Here is a 19704-nt window from a genome sequence, read left to right as displayed (position 1 = left end):
TTTCTTGGACATCTAGGCTGTTAAAAGGTTTCAAAGTGCACTGGAGAGACGGCAACATTTGCTCTCCTGGGGCAGGTGCTGGACCCAAGAGCCTAGGCTAAAACCCCCTTCTTCTGCAAATCTTCTGGCCACCTACCTGATTCCTTGCAGTGGGAAGCTACCAGCCATTTTGATCTCCACAGTACCCTGGAATACCCAACACAGAGTTACTCACAAGCACCTTGAACAAGGCCAGATGGTGGATGGCTTCCCATAGGCAGCTGCTTCCACCAGCTAAGCTGGGGGCAGCCAAAATGGTACCCTCCAGATGTTGCCAGACTACAGTTTCCATCGGACACAGCCCACATGCGCAGCAGTTGGGGATGATGGGACTTCCAGAAACCTCTGTGGTGCACCACTTTGAGTTGAGCCAATGACCTGGGGGAGTGAGCAGGGCTGGCAACCTCAGGACATCCTGCTAGGACACCCCCCTAACCTGGACTTCTCCTTGAAACTATCCATAAATTCATGCTTGTTTTCAATTGTTGCTGAGCTAACCTGTTCATGTTCACACCCTGCCCCTCTTGTCTTCAGAGGCAGAAATAAAAGCCCCATTGGACCTGGGAAGTATGGCTACGGAAAAGTGCCCTATATCCTACCTCTGCAGACTGACACGGGGCAGGAACCCAACAAGCCACGCAGGCAGCGGCAGTCAACCCGGAATGCAGCCAGCCAGCAATGGGCCGCAGCGGTTCAGAGCCCTTTTGCTCACCCTTTTAACCCTTCGCCTCGCCATGGAAACTTATACCAAGAGGACTCCAGGCCCCCACCCAGGACTCAGGTTTCAAGTGACTCTGTTTACCCCCAGGCTGGGCCCCACTTGCAAGCCTTTCCAGCATCTCAGAGTTTGTTCCATGGCACAGAGCTGGTCTCTCATGTTCCTGTTGCTCACAGGGCAGTTCAAAGCCAGACTCCCACTCAGAGGACCTCGGCCATCGTGTGCACTGGAGCCTATAAGCAGCACAAACTCTGCAACACAAATGTAAGTGGTGCTCCCTTTGCTTTTGCTTTTAGGATCTTTGCGGGATTCATTGGACTGTTAAGAGCTACTGAAAGAATGTAGTAATTGCTTGGCTGGGTGAGAACCACCCACATAATTTCATTACAAAAGTTGGGTGCCACCCCCGCTCTCTGCTGAGCTGCAGCAAGATTCCAGGGGGGTGCCTGGACCCAGGGGCTGTGTGCCTTTGAGAATCAAGACACGGCGGGGGCTGTTGAAGCTTTAGGAAATACGATTTAGTCACCTGAATTTGGATGGAGAGAGTCCGGATCTTACAACATGGTCATCTCAAGAAGGGCTTGTTCCGCACAGCAGGGCAGCCCTGGAGTCCAAGGCATCTCTCCCAGCCAGTCAAGATCCTTCTTGAGAGTGAGAGTGGGATGCTGGACTCGATGGGCCATTGGCCTCATCCAGCAGGGCTCTTCCTAGATTCTTCTGGTTTCTGCCCCACCAATACAATTGATCAGACTTTGCCAGCCTGACACACTCCAGATGTTTTGGACCACAACTCCCATCAGCCCTAGGCAGCTTGGCTCTGCTCCCTGTGGCTGATGGGAGCTGTAGTTCAGAACTTTTGGAGGGCATCAGGATGGTGAAGTCGGCCCTAGAGGAACTTCCCAAAAGCCAAATCAGAAAGCTAGGAAAATGAGCAAGCTTTTGATGCTGGGAAATCTATAGTGTTTCTCCATATAGTACATGACCTCCCAGTTCATACAATTGGGCAGTAATTTAATTTATTAGCTGTAATGTTTTGAGGCCCCCCGCTGGCATCCAGAGAACACTGAGTTTTTTCTTTTATTTGGAACATTCCATGAGGTTAATATAATTTATCAAGGGGAAAGAACTGTTATTTGGAATCCTAGTGTTGGGTCGTTTCCCCCTATGGATTCTGCTTGGGGCAGTTAATTAATAACAAATTAAGTCAATCTGCTTTGGTCCATTAGGTCATTTCCTCGTCGTTACATTTTTATTGTTTTTTCATTTAAGGCAGAACTTGCTTTCTTGTGACTGACACTTTGGTGCATGTGAAGTTTGAGCTTACATTTTTCAGCTTGTGTGATTAATAATAAATAGAGACTGGTGGTTGGTTAAGAAAGTCTTATTTTGTAGTGTTTTTGATCAAGTGCTTGAAGTTGTGCTAGCTGTTGTACAAGTTACAAAGAAAAACCAGGGCAAGTAAGTCCTTGCTGATTGCTTAGAACCTACAAACATGACACGATAGGATTTGAAACGAGAAGGGAAAAGGATAATTAAAACAAACAAAACTTTTTTATATATAAAAAAGTCGCTAACTTAGAGGGAAAGTGTTGAGGCTTGCCAGAGGTAAAGATGGGTCTCAAGAGGGGAAGCATTTCCTTCTCTGTAATGAGCAGTGTAAGTGCACTTGCGCAGCACCCAAGAGTCGTGCGGGGCTTTCTCAGGCTTGTGTGGGAACAGCCCTGCTGGGTCCACTTAATCCACTCTTCTGTTTATACAACTGTGGCTAGTCGGATGCTTCTGGAAGGCCTAGAAGCAGAATGTGAAGACATCTAGAGCAGAGATGGAGAACCTGGGGCTCTGCTGGACCCAGCCAGCATGGCCAGTCATCCGTGTTGTGATTCCTGCATTGCAGGGGGTTGGACTAGATGACTCTCAGGGTCCCTTCCAGCTCTATTATTCTATGATTCTGTGGGAGTTGCAGAGCTATATAAAACTATGCCTGATGCGGACAAAGTGGATCTCTCATAATACTGAAATGCAGGGGCATCCAGTGAAGGCCCAGGACAGAAGGTAGGCTGCAGTGGGTGGAACAGGGCTGCATTTGCCCTAATGGAACAGCCTCCTCTGCAAGGTCTGTCCTCCTAATTTGCCTGGTTCCCTTTTAAAGCCATCTCAGCTAACATCTCAGCTGACATAAGCCGTCATCTGTGCTGGGGAAAGAAATGGGAGCCTTGGGTTCACTGTGTGGCCAGCAGTCAGATATACAGCTTGGAATATGTTCATGGGAGTGAAGCGTCCTGGAACTCACTGCCAGATGAAGAACTTGAACTCAGGTTCCTGTTCCTGCCAGACTCTTTAATGCACAGAATGCTGCCATGAGAACCTATGTGATGTAGTGGTTAGAGTAGTTGCACTAGGACCTGGGAGACCAGCATTTAAATCCCCACTCACTGGGGGGCCTAGGGTCAGTTGCTGCCTCTCAGCCCAACCTACCCCACAGGGTTGTTGTGGTATTAAGTGAGGAGGGGTAGAGCCATGTATATGACCTTGAGGTCCTTGGAGGGAAAGGTGGGATATAAATGCAATTCATATGTTTAAAAATCAGTATTATTATCATTAATAACAATATTATATTATAATAATAAATAGATCTGAGTGATCCATAGGCAAGGCAAGGCAAGGCAAGGCAAGGCAAGGCAAGGCAAGGCAAGGCAAGGCAAGGCAAGGCAAGGCAAGGGATAAAGGCAGAATGAGTGAATTGCATAGCTAAGTATGAGATAAGATGTTGATCTATCTATTTCATTTAGTGATCCCAAGGTTTACTGGCCATGGGCTGGATCACTCCCACAGAGATTGTATGCGCGCTGGACTGGCACAGTGCGATGCTGGAAATCGTGTCTGCTCATGTCTGCAGCGCCGAAAATCGCTTCTGCGCATGCCCAGATGCCGAAAATCGCACCTGCGCAGAAGCGATTTCTGGCATCTGGACATGCGCAGTTGCGATTTCTGGTATCTGCGCATGCGTAGACATGATTTGCAGCACAGCTCGGCAAGTCCCCACGCCGTGCTGCGCCAGTTTAGCACAGCATGTTGGGGACTCGCCGAGCGGGCGGCTTGGTTTGGCTCATGGGCCAGTAAAATGGTCTTTGTGGGCCGCATCCGGACCACGGGCTGCATGTTGCCGACCCCTGCTCTAGTGTTTCCCAGAAAACATGGGGCTTCAATGTGGATATAGCGGTCCCAGTGCTCAGAAATCTGGTTATGTCCAAGTGCCACTGAAATAAATGGGATAAGTTACTTTGTGGGCAACCTAAGTTCCATTCATTTTAATGGCAGTTAGATCCAACAACTTTGGTTGGGACTGAGGCCAGAGCCTGAATCTCTGCACTAATGTATGCACTGCAATCTCTTTTGGAGAGTGAGTGAGAGATCAATATGCTGTGAATTCAACACATGGATCAGAGGTTTGGCAAAATGGAATAGTTTTTATTTATTTTATTTAAAATACAGTCCTACCTCAGCTCCCGAACGCCTCAGGAGCTCTCGAATGTTCCGGCTCCCGAACGATCGAAAACCAGAAGTGAGTGTTCTGGTTTTCGAACATTCTTTCAGAAGCCGAACATCCGACGGGGCTTCCGCAGCTTCCGACTGGCTGTAGGAGCTTCCTGCAGCCAATCAGAAGCCACGCTTTGGAAGTCAAATGTTTCAGAAGTCGAACAGACTTCCAGAACGGAAGTACTACTGTGCTCTAAATAATAAAGAGTAAGACTCTATGAGGAATAAAAACAAAAAAATTTTTTCCTTCCAGTAGCACCTTAAAGACCAACTAAGTTAGTTCTTGGTATGAGCTTGGTATGAGCTTTCGTGTGCATGCACACTTCTTCAGATACCAGATGCACACGAAAGCTCATACCAAGAACTAACTTAGTTGGTCTTTAAGGTGCTACTGGAAGGAAAAAATTTTTTTGTTTTGACTATGGCAGACCAACACGGCTACCTATCTGTAACTGGATCTATGAGGAATAATAGTGTACTGATAAGGCTTCCCTTCCTATTCCCCATAGTCTGTGAAGAACCAGAACATCATCATGCAGCCTACTTCCTTTCCAGCCTTGCACCTGAGAAGCTGCTTGCTTAATCAACAACACCAAAAAGGCATTCTCAGAATTTCACATAAAAACAAAATTTCACAAGGATAAAATAAAATGCCACGCCATCTGAAATAATGTAGAGTGTATTGATTTGTATAGACATTGCAGGTTCAACCCTTATGCCTAAAAAACAAAAGTGTGCAGTGTGTCCCTATCAGGTTCTCAAAATATGACCAGTTGTAGGTTTCCCTTTAGTTTCCCCCTTAGCCGAAAGGGAGGTGTTTCTATTGAAACGTGGCAAATGTCTGCCTCTAACAGCTGGTGTCCCTCCCCACTCTCTTTGCCCTGAAATGAAAATTAAAAACTAACGGCACTCCAAAGAGTCTGTTCTTTTAAAAACTCAATGAAGTGTGACTAGATCAAATTCCATCCTTCCCCCTCCCCTTTTCAGAATCCCCCAACCAACTCCATTGAAATCCCAGACATTTTTCCTAGTTTTCACCCCAAGTTTCTCTCTCTTTTTGTGTGTGTCTCAGTTTTTCACTTCATTATTCTCATTTCTCCTAGGTATAATTCCCTCCTCCATCCGTAACATCTCACCCTTTCTTGGTATTCATACCTAAAGCCTAGTCCACGTCTTCCTCGCCTACCACTCAGCTAATGCAGACACATTTAGCTTTTTGAACCATTTGTTGCCAGGCCTGACAGCCTCCCCGCCTGTGGATTTTCTCTAAATTGCTTCATGTCTTCAAGATTTTCTCTCTCTCTTTTGCAAACTGTATGGACGCACTTGGCATTCATATTTGGTGTGCCCAAAAATATTTCTCCAGCATCCTTGATTAAAGTCATTTAAACTCAATGCACATAACATTTACGCAATCCCGCCTCTGCTTATATGGTGAAGGAACTTCAGTTTCATGGCCAGGTCAGCATCCTGGCATTCCTCCTCTTCCTCTTTCTCTAGCCCTTTTGCAAAGGCAGGGGTTTTCAATTACAAATCATTCCCTCTAAATGGCTCTAATCCATGTTGCGTATAAGAGGCTATTTGCACACATTGCATCTGGGATCTTTCGTGGGAGAGTTCTAAGATTTTTTCCCTAGTGAGCTTTGTGATTGTAGGGAATAAAGTGGTGGAGTGGAACTCTCTTCCAAGCTGCCACAGAAAAAGAGAGAGAGGGATCAGATGGCAGTTTTATTTTGTAGAGTGGAGATGTTTGCCTTACCTTTTGCTTGCATTTGAATTACATGCTGATGCAGTGGACGTATATCTCTGTAGTAAATGGACAAGATTCTCCTCCATCATCATTGTCAGTCATCTATCTATCTATCTATCTATCTAATAATCCACTTTTCTTCAAAGGAGTTCAAGGTGGTGTACACAGTTCCCTTCCGCCTCAAGCTCTTGCCCAGGGATATGGAAGAGCAGAGGAAGGGAGTAGGGAAGATGTGAAGAGAAGGCTGAAAGGTCTGGTTTAGAAGTGAGATAAAACTCCTGGGCCTCTAATTGGAACTTCAGGGCCGTAACTCTAGTAGGACACCTTGCTTGTATGCAGAAGGCCCCAGGCTCAGGCTCTTACATCTCCAGCTAAGGGATCAGTTAGCGAAAGAGCCCTTCCTGAAACTTTGGAAAATGCTGCCAGACAGTATAGGTAACCCTCCGCATATTATTATAGATTATTGGATGCGGGATGATGGGAGTTATAGTCCAGCAGCATTTGGATGTTGGCTACCCTGGTGTGGGGAGCCCTGGATGGACCAGTGGTCTGACGTGGTCTGAGCCAGCCTTCTATGTTCAGTGCTCTTTTAGAAGCTTAGCTGCCTTCTATGACTTACACCAGGCTTCCTCAACCTCGGCCCTCCAGACGGTTTGAGACTACAATTCCCATCATCCCTGACCTGGTCCTGCTAGCTAGGGATCATGGGAGTTGTAGGCCAAAAGCATCTGGAGGGCTGAGGTTGAGGAAGCCTGACTTACACCATTGGTCCATCTAGTTCAGTATTGCCCTTTTTATATAATTTTATTCAACAACAATAATAATAATAACAATTCAACAACATTCCAAATTTAGCAATCAATTATTCCACCTTTGATTTCCCCTCCCTCCCTCCATGGTTCCCCCAAAATTTCAATTTATGCTGCATATTATATACCTTCACCTTATCACGAAAGAAAAGCAAAAAGTTCACCCCCACTGCTGTTCTTACTGCAATCCTATTTGCATTTTAACTGAGTTTTTAAGTATTCTGTAAACATTTTCCAGTCTTCTTTAAAATCAGTCTCTTTCTGATCTCTAATTTTACACGTCAAAATTGCCAATTCTACATATTCTATCAATTTCAGCTGCCATTCTTCTTTGGTAGGTACCACCTCATTTTGCCATTTTTGTGTGTTTAATATTGGTGCTGCAATTGTTGTGTAAAGAAACAGAGTTCTCTGTTTCTTTGGGAGGGGGTATCTGCTCCAGTTATCCACAGTAAGAAAGCTTCTGGTATTTGGGGGAGAGTTACCTTAAATATATTTTCCAACACATAATAAATCACCTCCCCAAAGTCCTTAGCTATTCTGCACATCCACCTGGTGGATCTCCAGAAGTTTCAGTCCGAGTCTCTCCAGCTGTGCCAGGGCTTGAACCTGGGTCCCCTTCTGCAGGCACAGCAGATGCTCTACTGCTGAGCTTTTTTTGCAGGAGCCATTTTCTTCTTGTGGCAAATTCTAGTTTGTATTGATTGTCCCCAATCCAATGTGTCTTCCATGTGGGGTTGAGAGCGAGCATGTGGATCTGCTCATATCTTATCTGAAGCCAGATTGCTGCATTCCTTATATATTTTAATGTGTCTTTAATAATTCCCTGCAGATCTGAGCACCAGCCATTTTTCTGACTGCAGAAATGTACACTTAGAAAGTGTGATAACACATTCCAAGCCGTCTTCGGTTCTTTTGTCAGTTCATATAAGATGTGTTGCTTGAATACCCTCCATCTGCAGAAACTTCAGTTAGAAAACCTCTGTGTTGCTTTAATTGCATGCAGGTTTTAGGAAGACCCCCCTTTTTTGCTGGGGGAATGGTCTATTATTGGAGTCAAGCAAATGCCATAAAAACCCCCACCCCTTGCTCAAAAGCAAAAAATGTGTATGCTGTTGGATGATCTATGTGGTAATGAAATGTTGTGCAGCAGGGAGCAGAAAGTTTTATTGATGTTCTTGTGTGTGCGAAAGGTTATCCCTTTTTAAAAATGTAAATGACTTTTGCTCATGACTACCACCACTGATGTATTTCCAGGTTTACCTGTTTCTTTGTTTTAAAATATTTGCATCTTGCTTTTTAGAACAAAGCCCTTACAGGATGGCTTGCAACATAATGTAATTTACATTCTCATTAATGACGCAAATTTTGCCCACACCTTTTGCTGTCCTACAACCCCAGATCATAACGCTAACTGAGTGTTTCACGGTAGATGTAATGCAAGTAGGATGTAAATCTTCTCCAATTCTTCTCCTCACGTATTTCATGCCATCACTACCAAGCAAGGAGATTTTGGTCTCATCACTCCAAATAACACTTTCCCATTGTTCCGCTGTCCAGTTAACATGCCCAGTTTCATTTTCTGAATCTTTGTTTGAGAGATAACGATGACCTTTTCCTTGGAATTCTAGCATTTAGACAATATTCCTGCAGTCTGTGTTGAACAGTCCTTGCACTCAACTTCACATTACCTTGCACCATGTCATCTTGTATACACCCAGATGATTTTCTTCTGTCACATAGGCACAGTCTCTCATTTCTTCTATCATCACTTGCTGCTGTGCACCTTTTCCTGCCTTCCTGATTTTGTAGTGGCTGAGTCTCCTGATACCTCTTCAAAAAATTAGAAATGCCACCTTTGGTTAAGTTTCCACCAATTTTTCTTCTGATTTCTTCATAACTGTAGCCTTGTTTACTTAATAGTACTATTTTACATGGCTTTCTGGGTGACCAGTCAACTTTGTGCCATTTCTTTAATTTTATTACATTTTACAAGCTCACTAAATGGAAGAAGACAAAAAACCCAACCAACTTGATAGCAATCACATAGCACACTGACAAATGTCCTCCTCTCAGCTCCAGTACATAGCATCAGTAGCTGAATCCTGCTGTGACCTGAGTGGATCATTGCCAAAACAAGTTTTCTTTGGTTAATGTGAAAAAAATAAAGTTCTAACCACATCAGACTTCATTGAGGAGATTGCTACTTAAAGCCAGAGTTGGCCTAACTTGACTTTTTTTTTAAAAAAATTACAACTCTTGTGAATAAGAACTTGTAACTTGTGACTTGTGAATAATAATAAGTTTTCTTACTCTATATCAACCAAATAACACATATATTGTGAAAGTAATGCCATTTTACATCATATAGTATAATGTAAAGTTATCATTGTGGACCAAATCACTATGATATTGTTTGTTTGTTTCATTTAGGCCTATCTGTGTATTGTTTTACAACTGAATTACATTTAAAAAACCTGTCAACTCACATCACAATGTCATTTTCTTTGCTGAAACCTTTTATTAAGAAATTATAAATTTAATATTGGATTTTCTGTGAAATAATTCATTACAAGCTGAAGTGTGTGAGGAATTGAATGGGGGGGGGGGGTTGGAGGAGAGGTGGAAAGAACAGCTAATATGTTCATGGCTAGAGGGCGCAATCTGGACGGTTCTGCCAGGGGCGCAAGATCACTTAGCTACGGCTCTGGTAATGTGTATCTTGCCCTGCAATATTGCGTCTTGGGTACGCTTGGTCGGCCCTGATCTGATTCACACTAGCGTCTGGCAACACTCGTGAGGAAACAGGTGCTCTTCCCATTAAATTAGCACAGATGGAAGAGGACATGAGCTGATCCTGGTTGTTGGAAAACCAAACTTCAGCTTCCACGACTTGGAAGCTTCACACTCCTGCTGTAAGCCTAAAAAAATAGATTTGAGTGTTGCTGCTAGCTTGTGAGTGATTTCTGTAAAACTGCTTAGGCAGGCTGGCTGAGACTGTGGGATTTGATTTTGCAAGGAAAATGAACGATTGGACACAGATTTGTGGCTTAGAAATAGTGCACTGGATCAATGGTAAATGTCTTAGCCAACTTTGTTGGCCAAGCTCCATGTGTGGTGTGCCAAACGCATGAAGAATGTGCTTTGCAGTTTCTTTATAGTTGCATAGCAGCAGTGTGCAAGTGCTCCACGCACTGAGACCAGTGCCTGTTGTAGGGGCATTAAAGTTGCATGTGGACTGCTTTCAAGAGAAGATGTTTTCAGTGGTGAGCACTGAGAATATTACAAAGAATATTTACCTCCCCACCCTTCCATTGCAGAAACTGTGCTCAGAGTGGGTAAGAACATATTAAAAATAACAAAAAAGGCACCTTGACTGGGGCAATATCTGGCCATCTTCTTGTCAGGAGCTTGTCCTACTCTCGAGTAGGACCCTGGGAGAGACACATGCCTGACTAGCATGTTCTCTCCCTCCTGGTCGTTCGTTCGGGAGCTTCAAAAGCTTTCTTCTGCCCAAACATCACAGGGGCCGATGCCAACAGACATCGGCACACTTAGGGATCCGCAGTGTCTTCGCAGCTTGCGTAACAGAACTCAGCAACTCAGCATTTGGGCTAATCTACTGTATTTACATATAAGCACACACGGAGCACTGCAACATGGCTCCCTCTCTCTCTAGCATCAGACAGCAAAGAGAAAGAACAAAGGACAATAGTCCCACTTCACGGAACACAGGAACACAAACATCTTGTCTCCGTCACTTCCCACTCGGTTGAGTCAAAACATACACCATTGTGATAGACAACAATCCCATAACTGCCATCATGGGGAATGACTGTTCAACACTTCTTTGGGGGTGGCACAGTGTTTGTGGCCCAGCCACCACCTGCTGCTTCCTGGCTCCTGGTTTTGGGGTCCCATGGCTGTCGACAGTTTGGGCAATCACTAGTCTGCTTGGGGGCATGGCTGCGCTGGGGAGGGGGCTGATGCAGACTTCTGCCAAAGGCTTTACTCAGGTCTGCTTTCTGGGCATAAAAACAAGCCCAGCCCTCGCTTGAGGCTGCAGTGTCCTTTGGTTTCACAGAGTACATAACAGTGGCATCTAGCATTCTGAATCAATCAGAAGACCAGAAATAGGTAGTAATGAATACTGCAAGATGAGTTTCAATAATAAACGTGGGTGGAAAGTAGTAAAGTGGTTCAGTTCTTACGTGGCTCAGAAGCGGAGTTTGAATCCAGTGGCTTCCTTTCCAAGGACTTTCCCCTCCTGTTGCAGTTCTTTATCCCTGCCCAATGCTTCCTTCCCAGTTGCGGTTTTGAAAGAATCCTGATAGCAAGGCAGGCTTTCCCTCCATTGGTCAGGGTGGCTCTGTCTTCAGCACAGGTCGGGAGTCAAGGCTGAATGGGCCCTGGGCCACACAGGCTTGGGGAGGAAGTGTGATTTTGCTTGAGGGACAACAACAATTATTGTGTTGCTAGTATTTGTCCTTGGAAGATGCTACTTTCCCTTTCATGGAAGGCGAAAAATGTCTTTTCTGAACCCTTGCCTGGTGGTCAGTGAATACAAGCCCCTAGGTCCTGCACGGCTGGCATGCAATGGACAATGAAGTTTAAATGGGGTATATATTCATTGAACGTGATGTGTCTGTGCCAAATTAATATTCAGTATGCTGCTTTCAGAAGGGGGGGGGAAGGGTCATTAGAGGAGCCTATGATTAGAAGTATCAGTCAGCAGGACTGTGTATCTCTCATGCCAAAATGCTGATCTTTAAGGAAAAGTTTTTCTGAGAGGCTTTTAATAGAAACAGCAGAACGGTGGTGGTGAGGACCTGTGGCCGCCCAGATGTTGCTGGTCTGCAGCTCCCACCATTTTGGCTGTTGGCTGTTCAGGTTGGAGCTGATGGGAGATGGAGTCAAACAGCATCTGGAGGGATGGCAGTTCCTCACCTCTGCAGGAGAACTAAGTGGGACAAGTCTGGACAATTTCAGGTGTCAGGCAGGGGACAGCCTATTTGAATGCTCCTCCCATGGTGGGAGGAGGCTTTTTGAACATAGAAAAAGAGTGTGTCAGACAGAAGGACAGACCAAATTTCTACTGGCAGGATGCCCCCCCTCCGCCCCCCCATTACTGTCCTTGTAGGAATTTTTAAGAGTCAAAGCTACTCTTTCTACTCGTCCAGAATGCAAATAGTGAATGTTTTCCAGATAACTGCTTTCCCTGCTTCTGTAACATGGGGGACAAATAGCAATGCTCCTTTGCATGATCTCAGTGATCAGGCTAAGACAGATGATTCTTAAGGCACCCCAGACCTGAGTTATTCAGGGTGTTGTATGTTAACATAACATAAGAGCCTTGAGCCTTGCCCAGTAGCATATGAGCTGCCAGTGCAGATATTTTAGCAAAGGTGTCCCATGGGACTCCCATGCCATCAGTCATCTGCCCCCACTGGCAGTTTAGCTGCAGCCTTCTGCACTAGCCGTAGCTCCTGGACTGGACTCAAGGGCCGCCCCTATAGAGCAAAAAGTACTGTCTTTGCTGACTGGTGGCAGCTCTCTTTCTCCAGCGCTCAGGTAGAGGTGTTTCCCCTCAACAGCCACCTGGCTCATTGTATGTTGCCAGACTGCAACTCCCATCCATCCTAGCCTATGTGGCTAATGGTCAGAGGTGGTGGAAGTTGTAGTCCAATGGCATCTATGAGGAATGGTTGAAGGAACTGGGTATGTTTAGCCTGGAAAAGAGGAGACTGAGAGGAGATATGGGAGCCATCTTCCAATATCTGAAGGGCTGTCACATGGAAGAAGGAACAAGCTTGTTTTCTCCTGCTCCGGAGGGCAGGACTTGAATCCATGGCTTCAAGTTACAAAAAGGAGATTCCAAATAAACACCAGGAAGAACTTTCTGACAGTAAGAGCTGTTCAACAGTGGAATGGTCTCCCTCAGGAGGTTGCAGGCTCTCCTTCCTTAGAGGTTTTAAAGGAGAGGCTGGATGACCTTCTGTCATGGATGCTTTAGCCGAGATTCCTGCATTGCACGGGGTTGGACTAGATGAACCATGGGGTCCCTTCATATGATTCTACTTTTCAGGCCTATCCTCCTCATGACAGGAGAGTGAGCTGCAAATTCCTTACATTTCTGTAGCATTCATGTTGCAGGTGATGACCTTGCTGAGGGAACAGTAGTTCTCATCGTCACCAAACAAGCCAGACCTTTATTTATCTGCAGGTAGGAAGAAGTCAACAAGATCCTTCTTGCCAACTGCCTGTGTCCCTGGCTTTGGAGTCTCTGAAGCTTCTCAGCCAAGGAATGTGTAATCCTCCTCCGCTTCTCATGTCACTTGCCTCCTTTGTTTATATTATAATTTTTCTCAAGTTAAGCACTTCTTGTTACCACCCAGAGAAAACTCTGGGCAGGCTTGGGTTGCATTTTTGAGGGTGGAACCACAATCATGAGTAAGTATTCCTAATTCAATTCTTTTTAGTAATGTAATTTTTTAAAATGCTGTTTAATATTTTTTACTTTTTAAAAAATTAATAATTTCAATATTGTTGAGTGCTTAGAGGTTTTGTTACAATGGTGTGGCATACAAATTTTGTTAATGAAATAAGATTATACAGGAGTTTAAACCGGACTTCCGGGTTAGCGTGATCGGCTAATGGCGGATTCCCTCCGAGCTCCGGAGGGAATTGGCCTCGCAGGAGCTGGGTCTGGCCGCTGTGGCGACGCGGGGACCCTCAGAAATCACAGGCGCTGAAGCCTGTGAACCTGGTGACTCTGCGGGCACCATTTGCGCCCCAAGCCTGCCCAGAGTTTTCTCTGGGTGGTAACAAGGAGCCTTTTTAAAGGCTTCGGAACGGGGGATGGGGTGAGCGGCGCGGTGCTGAGAGTCGACTGCTCCTCCTGCGGAGTGAAGCCGCATGCCATGGTCGGAGAGCGCTGACTTTGGATTCTAAAAGTAACAACCCGTGAGTAGTACGGAAATTGGACTTGTAAAGGAATTTTTTCTTTTTTTGTTGAATTTGGCACGATCGGGGAAGGTGCAAACAGGATGTCTGCCTCCCCGTCTTGTAAATAATTTAAAGCAAGGACTAGTTAACTAAGGTCGAGAGAATTTCTTTTTCTTCATTGGGTAAAAGACATTAATTTCATGATTTGGCAGTATAAGCATAAATAATTTTATTGGAGGATAAGAGCTAATTTTGAGAGCTGAAGTGCCACCCCCCCCCCGGACCCGGGAGTGATCTGTGAGAGAGCCTGTTGAGGAGATATAGAAGAGTTTGACAGCTGTCAAAATTAGCTGTCAAGAAGGAAAAAGAGAACTTTGTTTCTGCTGTCTCTGCTGGATATATTTGTTGCAATTTGGTTATATTTTGTTGAAAACAAGGAAGAACTGATACAAACTAACTTGATTTTTGGATTTGAACTGGAAAGAATACTAAGTTACCAAAATCCCTCTAGAGGGGGATTTGGGACATTACAAGAATGGCTGGAGGAGGGAAAATTCAAGCTGGGTTGGACAAAGTTTTTGTTCTCTTGGGAAAGCTACAAGGCCAAATGGATGTTTTGGCTACAAATGTTGCAACTCTGAACTTAACAGTAAATAATATCATTGAATTTGATAAGGATTTGACTCAGGAAGCCCATGCAGCTGGACAAAAAGAGAAACTTGAGAGTTTTGAGAGTGTGGAGAAGGGGACATATGTTGTTTCTGAGGAAAAGGAAGGAGGAGCTGTAAATTTGCAGATGACAAAGGAGAGCCAGAGGCCTGACATGATGGCTACAGAGGAAAATAAGAAATCGAGCCAGAGGCCTAACATGATGGTTACAAAGGAAAATAAGTACTGGATGATGAAAATCTGGTTTGAATTGGAGATTGAAGAATGGAGAGATCTCCTTATGTGGAGATCTGAAGACCTATGGATTACAAATTTGATTAAGGTGGAAGTTGGAACTTTCGGGACAATTGGACTTAAAAGGAGTAAGAAACAAGATTCAGGCTCCACTTTTAAGTATGGAGGCCTGGCTGGAAGAAACATGGACCTTATGGGGACAGAGCTTCTCCGAGATCTGGTGTTTAATACTAAAGACTATCAAAAAAACCGGCAGAGAGGAATTGAGAGAGAATTAAGAGCCTCGGACGTGAGGTCTCCAGGCTGATAGTAGATTAAGACTGATGGACATCTGTTGGGGATCGAAACCGGGAAAGGGGGTGGTGGGGTTTGGGAATACAAAGGGTGTACAATTATAATTTGTTTTTTATTTTGTTTTCTTAGTATGAAAATTGGGGAATTCGTGGAAGGGAATTTGGGTCGACTTTAGAAAAAGGTTTTAAGAATGAGCACTGATGTACAAATATTGATGTTTATAAGTTAAAATTGGTTTTTTCTTTTTTTTAAATGAACTAAATATAAAAAGGTTAAAAATTGGGGATAAGAACTTGTTGAACTAACAATTTGAATTGGAATATAAGAAGGGGAGGTGTGGGGAAGTCAGGGAAATATGTTATTGAAAATACGGATTGTAAACTTTATGTGTTTTTAATTTTTTTTTTGTTTTTTCTCTTTTGATTTTTTTATTAAGATGGAAAATTTTAATAAATATTTAACAAAAAAAAAAAAGGAGTTTAAACCTTGCTTAAAATATTGCTGTTGCTCCCCCAAAGCTCTGATCCTCTACCCTACTGAAGTCCAAAATGGTTTCTTGGAACATGATCATTATTCCACAATGCCACTCAATTTTCTCAGGTCAGCTGCAAAACCAATCCACACCTGGACTGGAGGAGGTGAAATGACAGGAGGTGAAATGGCCTCCTCTTTCATATTTTGTGGTGGTATGTTGCCCATTTTGGGGGGGGGGACTGCTAGGGCACACTCTTGTTTGGGGGCCACCATATTTATTTTCCCAGAATAAATGGAATGGCACTACATCAGCCTGTTTAAATTTGTTGCCCTCTGGATGTTGATGGGCTTCAGCTCGTATCAGCCCGAGACAACATGGCCAATGGTCAGCGATGATGGAACTGGTAGTTCAGAAACATCTGTAGGGCACTTGGTTAGGGAATGCTGATTTTTAAGCACCTTTGCCTGGTGCAGCCAATGGAGGAGCCAGACGGTGATTAGAGCTTGGACAGCCTGCAAACCATCAGCCAGTTTTTGTCAAATGGAAATAGCTTTTCATTCCCTTTAACCAAGTGCCTCTTGCATTACACACATTTTCTATAAATATGACTTTCTAGGCAAGGGATATTTGGACGGGTTTGTAAAAGTAGTTAGAGGATTTGCTCGAAATAGCAGTGGCCTCAAGTTGATGCCTGATTGGGATCATTCAGAGAAGATCCACGGGATAGTCAAGACAAAGACGTCATTGCTTCTGCATCTCACTGTGAACTGAGCTCCAACAGAAACTTGGAAAAACAACGACAGGAACATTTTTTCCTGTTTTCCAAATTTATTCCCTCTGATTTGCTTTCTGCTATTGGCCTTCGAGGATCTGGGAAGACTGGCCAAGTTCAGCTGCCTGTGCTTGATGTGTGCATAGCAATTTTAGTTGGGGAGAATACTTAAGAAGGGGGTCAGCCTGGGTGTGAATTTGCATGACCCTTCTCCTCTGATTTATTTCATAGTCCTGAATCTGAATTGTGATGTTAAATGGGCCATCTGAGGCTGCCTCTTTTCTGGAAATAGTCACTGCTTCTGCAAAAGAGATACAGATGCAGCAAAAGAGAACTCCATATACCGTATTTTTCGCACCATAGGACGCTCCGTCCCATAGGACGCACCTAGTTTTTTGGGGGGGAAATAAAGGAATTTTTTTCCCCCTTTATTTCCCCCCCAAAAGCAGGTCAGGGAAACCGAACCAGGTCGAGGAACAGCGGGATGGTGGCGCTGCGCCTCCCTGCTGTCCCCCGAGCTTGTGGGGCTGGCTGATGTCTGCCTGGCGCACGGGGCGCTCTGCTTCAGCGGGCCCCACCCGCCAGGCAGCAGGCTGCTATCCGCAGCATGGGGAGCCCTGTGGGGAACTCCTGCAGGGCTCCGCACGCTACGGATGTCTGCCCGGTGCGAGGGGCGCTCTGATTCAGGGCGCCCTGCCCGCCGGGCGGCAGGCTGCTACCCGCAGCTTGGGGAGCCTTGCGGGGAACTCCTGCAGGGCTCCCCATGCTGCGGATGTATGCCTGGCGCGAGGGGCGCTCTGCTTCAGGGCGCCCCACCCGCCGGGCGGCAGGCTGCTATCCGCAGCGTGGGGAGCCCTGTGGGGAACTCCTGCAGGGCTCCCCACGCTGCGGATGTATGCCCGGCACGAGGGGCACTCTGATTCAGGGCGCCCCACCCGCAGGGTGGCAGGCTGCTATCCGCAGCTTGGGGAGCCTTGCGGGGAACTCCTGCAGGGCTCCGCACGCTGCGGATGTCTGCCCGGCACGAGGGGCGCTCTGCTTCAGGGCGCTTCTCGCGCCGGGCGGCAGGCTGCTATCTGCAGCGTGGGGAGCCCTGTGGGGAACTCCTGCAAGGCTCCCCACGCTGCGGATGTGTTCCCGAAGCGCCGGGCGCTCTGCTTTCAGGGCGCCCGACGCTCCGGGAAGCAGGCTGCTATCCGCAGCCTAGACAGCCCTGCGGGACCTCCCGCAGGGCTGCCTAGGCTGCGGATGTGTTCCCGAAGCGCCGGGCGCTCTGCTTTCAGGGCGCCCGATGCTCCGGGAAGCAGGCTACTATCCGCAGCCTAGACACGGCTAGCGGAGCGCTGTGCTAATCCTGAAGCTTGGGGCGTGCGGAGCTCAGCGCGCCCCAAGCTTCTGGGTGCCGGCAAGGTCTCCGCTAGCTGTGGGAGAGCCGCGCGGCTCTCCCATGGCTAGCAGAGCGCTGCGCTAATCCCGAAGCTTGGGGCGTGCGGAGCTCAGCGCGCCCCAAGCTTCTGGGTGCCGGCAAGGTCCCCGCTAGACAGCTAGCGGAGACCTTGCCGGCACCCAGAAGCTTGGGGCGAGCTGAGCTCCGCGCCCCCCAAGCTTCGGGATTAATGCAGCGCTCCGCTAGCCGTGGGAGAGCTGGGTCTCCCACGGCTAGCGAATAGCTTCCTGAAGCCTGGAGAGCGAGAGGGGTCGGTGCGCACCGACCCCTCTCGGTCTCCAGGCTTCAGCGAAAGCCTGCATTCGCTCCATAGGACGCACACAAATTTTCCCTTGCTTTTTAGGAGGGAAAAAGTGCGTCCTATGGTGTGAAAAATACGGTATATGTGGAGTTCTCTTTTGCGTGTGTGTATGTGTGTAAAAAAGGCCTCAGGGCATTGCTGCTGCAGATGCCTGTGAGTATTGGGGAGGACTGCTCCCCCTTGAAGCCCATTTCCCATCTTGGACCTGGGGGTCGGCCCCATACTCACCACCACAGCTTACAAGGCTCTAATAATAACCCTAATGCTATCAAAGGAGGCAAGCATGGAGCTTGGAATTACTACCATGGAAGGGCAAGGGAGGTATGGCGGTGGGGCCAGATCTTATAGGCAAAGGGGTATGAGATATGGATATGCTCATCCCCTTCCAGTCTGCGCCCCATCCTGAGGGACAAAGGTAGGGTGAGCAAGGACTACCCACCTCCCTCACTGGTGTTGTGCAATGCCAGCTCTATAGGCAACAAAACCGCCACCCTGCAAGATTTCTTTACCTCGCAGGGGGTTGACCTGGCTTGTGTGACGGAGACCTGGGTGCACAAAGGGGAAATAGTTACCTTATGAGAGATGGCGCCTCTGGGTTTCTCTGTCCTCCACCAGTCGCATACTAAGGGCAGGGGGGGGAGGGGTGTCATTGTTAATCTGGGAAGATTGTTCTATCAGGGCTCTGCCATTGCCATCAATCCCCGGCATTGAATGTGTTGGCCTGGTGTGGGGTTCCGAGGAGAGCTTGGCTATCTGGCTGGTGTACTGGCCACCTAGCGCACCAGCAGCCACCTTGTCAGACCTGCTGGAGGTGGTGACCGGCTGGGCCTTGGAGTTCCCCACTCTACTGGTATTGGGGGACTCCAATGCCCATGCTGAAGCCTCCCCCTCCTTGCAGGTTCTGGATCTGGTGTCTTCCATGGCGACACTAGGGCTCTCCCAGTTTGTTTTGGGCCCTACATATCCAGCAGGCCACACGCTGGACCTGATCTTCGGTGCAGGCATAGATGTGATCATGTCCCCCACTATGGAGGTGCCATGGTCTGATCACTATGTTCTGAAAGCCAGGATTGGCTTCCTGCCCCTTCCCTGCTTAGGTGACAAGCCTATTTGGGCTCACCCGCGGAGGCTGATGGATCCTGATAGATTCCATCAGGCCTTGCGGGATCCTGCTCCCCCTGGTGACTCATTGACTGAGCTTGTTGAGGGTTGGAATACCCGGCTCTTGGCGGCCATCGATGAGATCGCACCTAGGCACCCTCTGTGACCCTGCAGAAACTGGGCCCCCTGGTTTACCGAGGAGCTCTGGAAAATGAAGTGGGACCTCAGACGGCTGGAACGAGTATGGCAGGATGCCTGCGACAGAGCCTCAAGAACATCTTATAGGGTGTTTATGAAAATCTATGAGATGGCCATGAAGGCTGCTAAGAAATCCTACTTCTCAGCCTCCATTGCATCCGCTACCTCTCTCCCAGCGCAACTTTTTAGTATAATGAGCTCTCTAATGTCCCTAGAGGGACAGCCAAATTTAAATATGAATCAGGCACATAGCTGTGAGGCATTTGTGAGCTTTTTTTGCAGAGAAGGTTCTGATGCTCCGCCGTGACATCCCTGCTAATTTGGATACAATAATGGAACTGGAGGCCCCTTGACTGTCCTTAGGTCCACTACTGGACCACTTTGACAGGATACTCTCAGCCGATGTGGACAGACT

The 19704-nt window shown here is 46.8% G+C and overlaps 1 protein-coding gene across 1 annotated transcript in view; it reads left to right on the top strand.

The window, feature by feature from the left end:
* The window catches only part of LOC310749076 (thrombospondin type-1 domain-containing protein 4-like), a gene marked incomplete at its 3' end in the record, with an annotated part of 127974 nt that overhangs the window by 85663 nt on the left and 22607 nt on the right, over positions 1-19704 (top strand). Inside the window, exon 5 of the mRNA XM_083585478.1 lies at positions 574-1021. Coding sequence (XP_083441604.1) covers positions 574-1021 — 448 coding nt within the window. The remainder of the gene's footprint in view (positions 1-573; positions 1022-19704) is intronic.

This window comes from Podarcis filfolensis, assembly GCF_964270895.1.
Source record: "Podarcis filfolensis genome assembly, chromosome: 14".
Taxonomy (NCBI): domain Eukaryota; kingdom Metazoa; phylum Chordata; class Lepidosauria; order Squamata; family Lacertidae; genus Podarcis; species Podarcis filfolensis.
The sequence above is the reverse complement of the archived record's forward strand: the minus strand, read 5'-3'. Positions and strand labels throughout refer to the sequence as shown.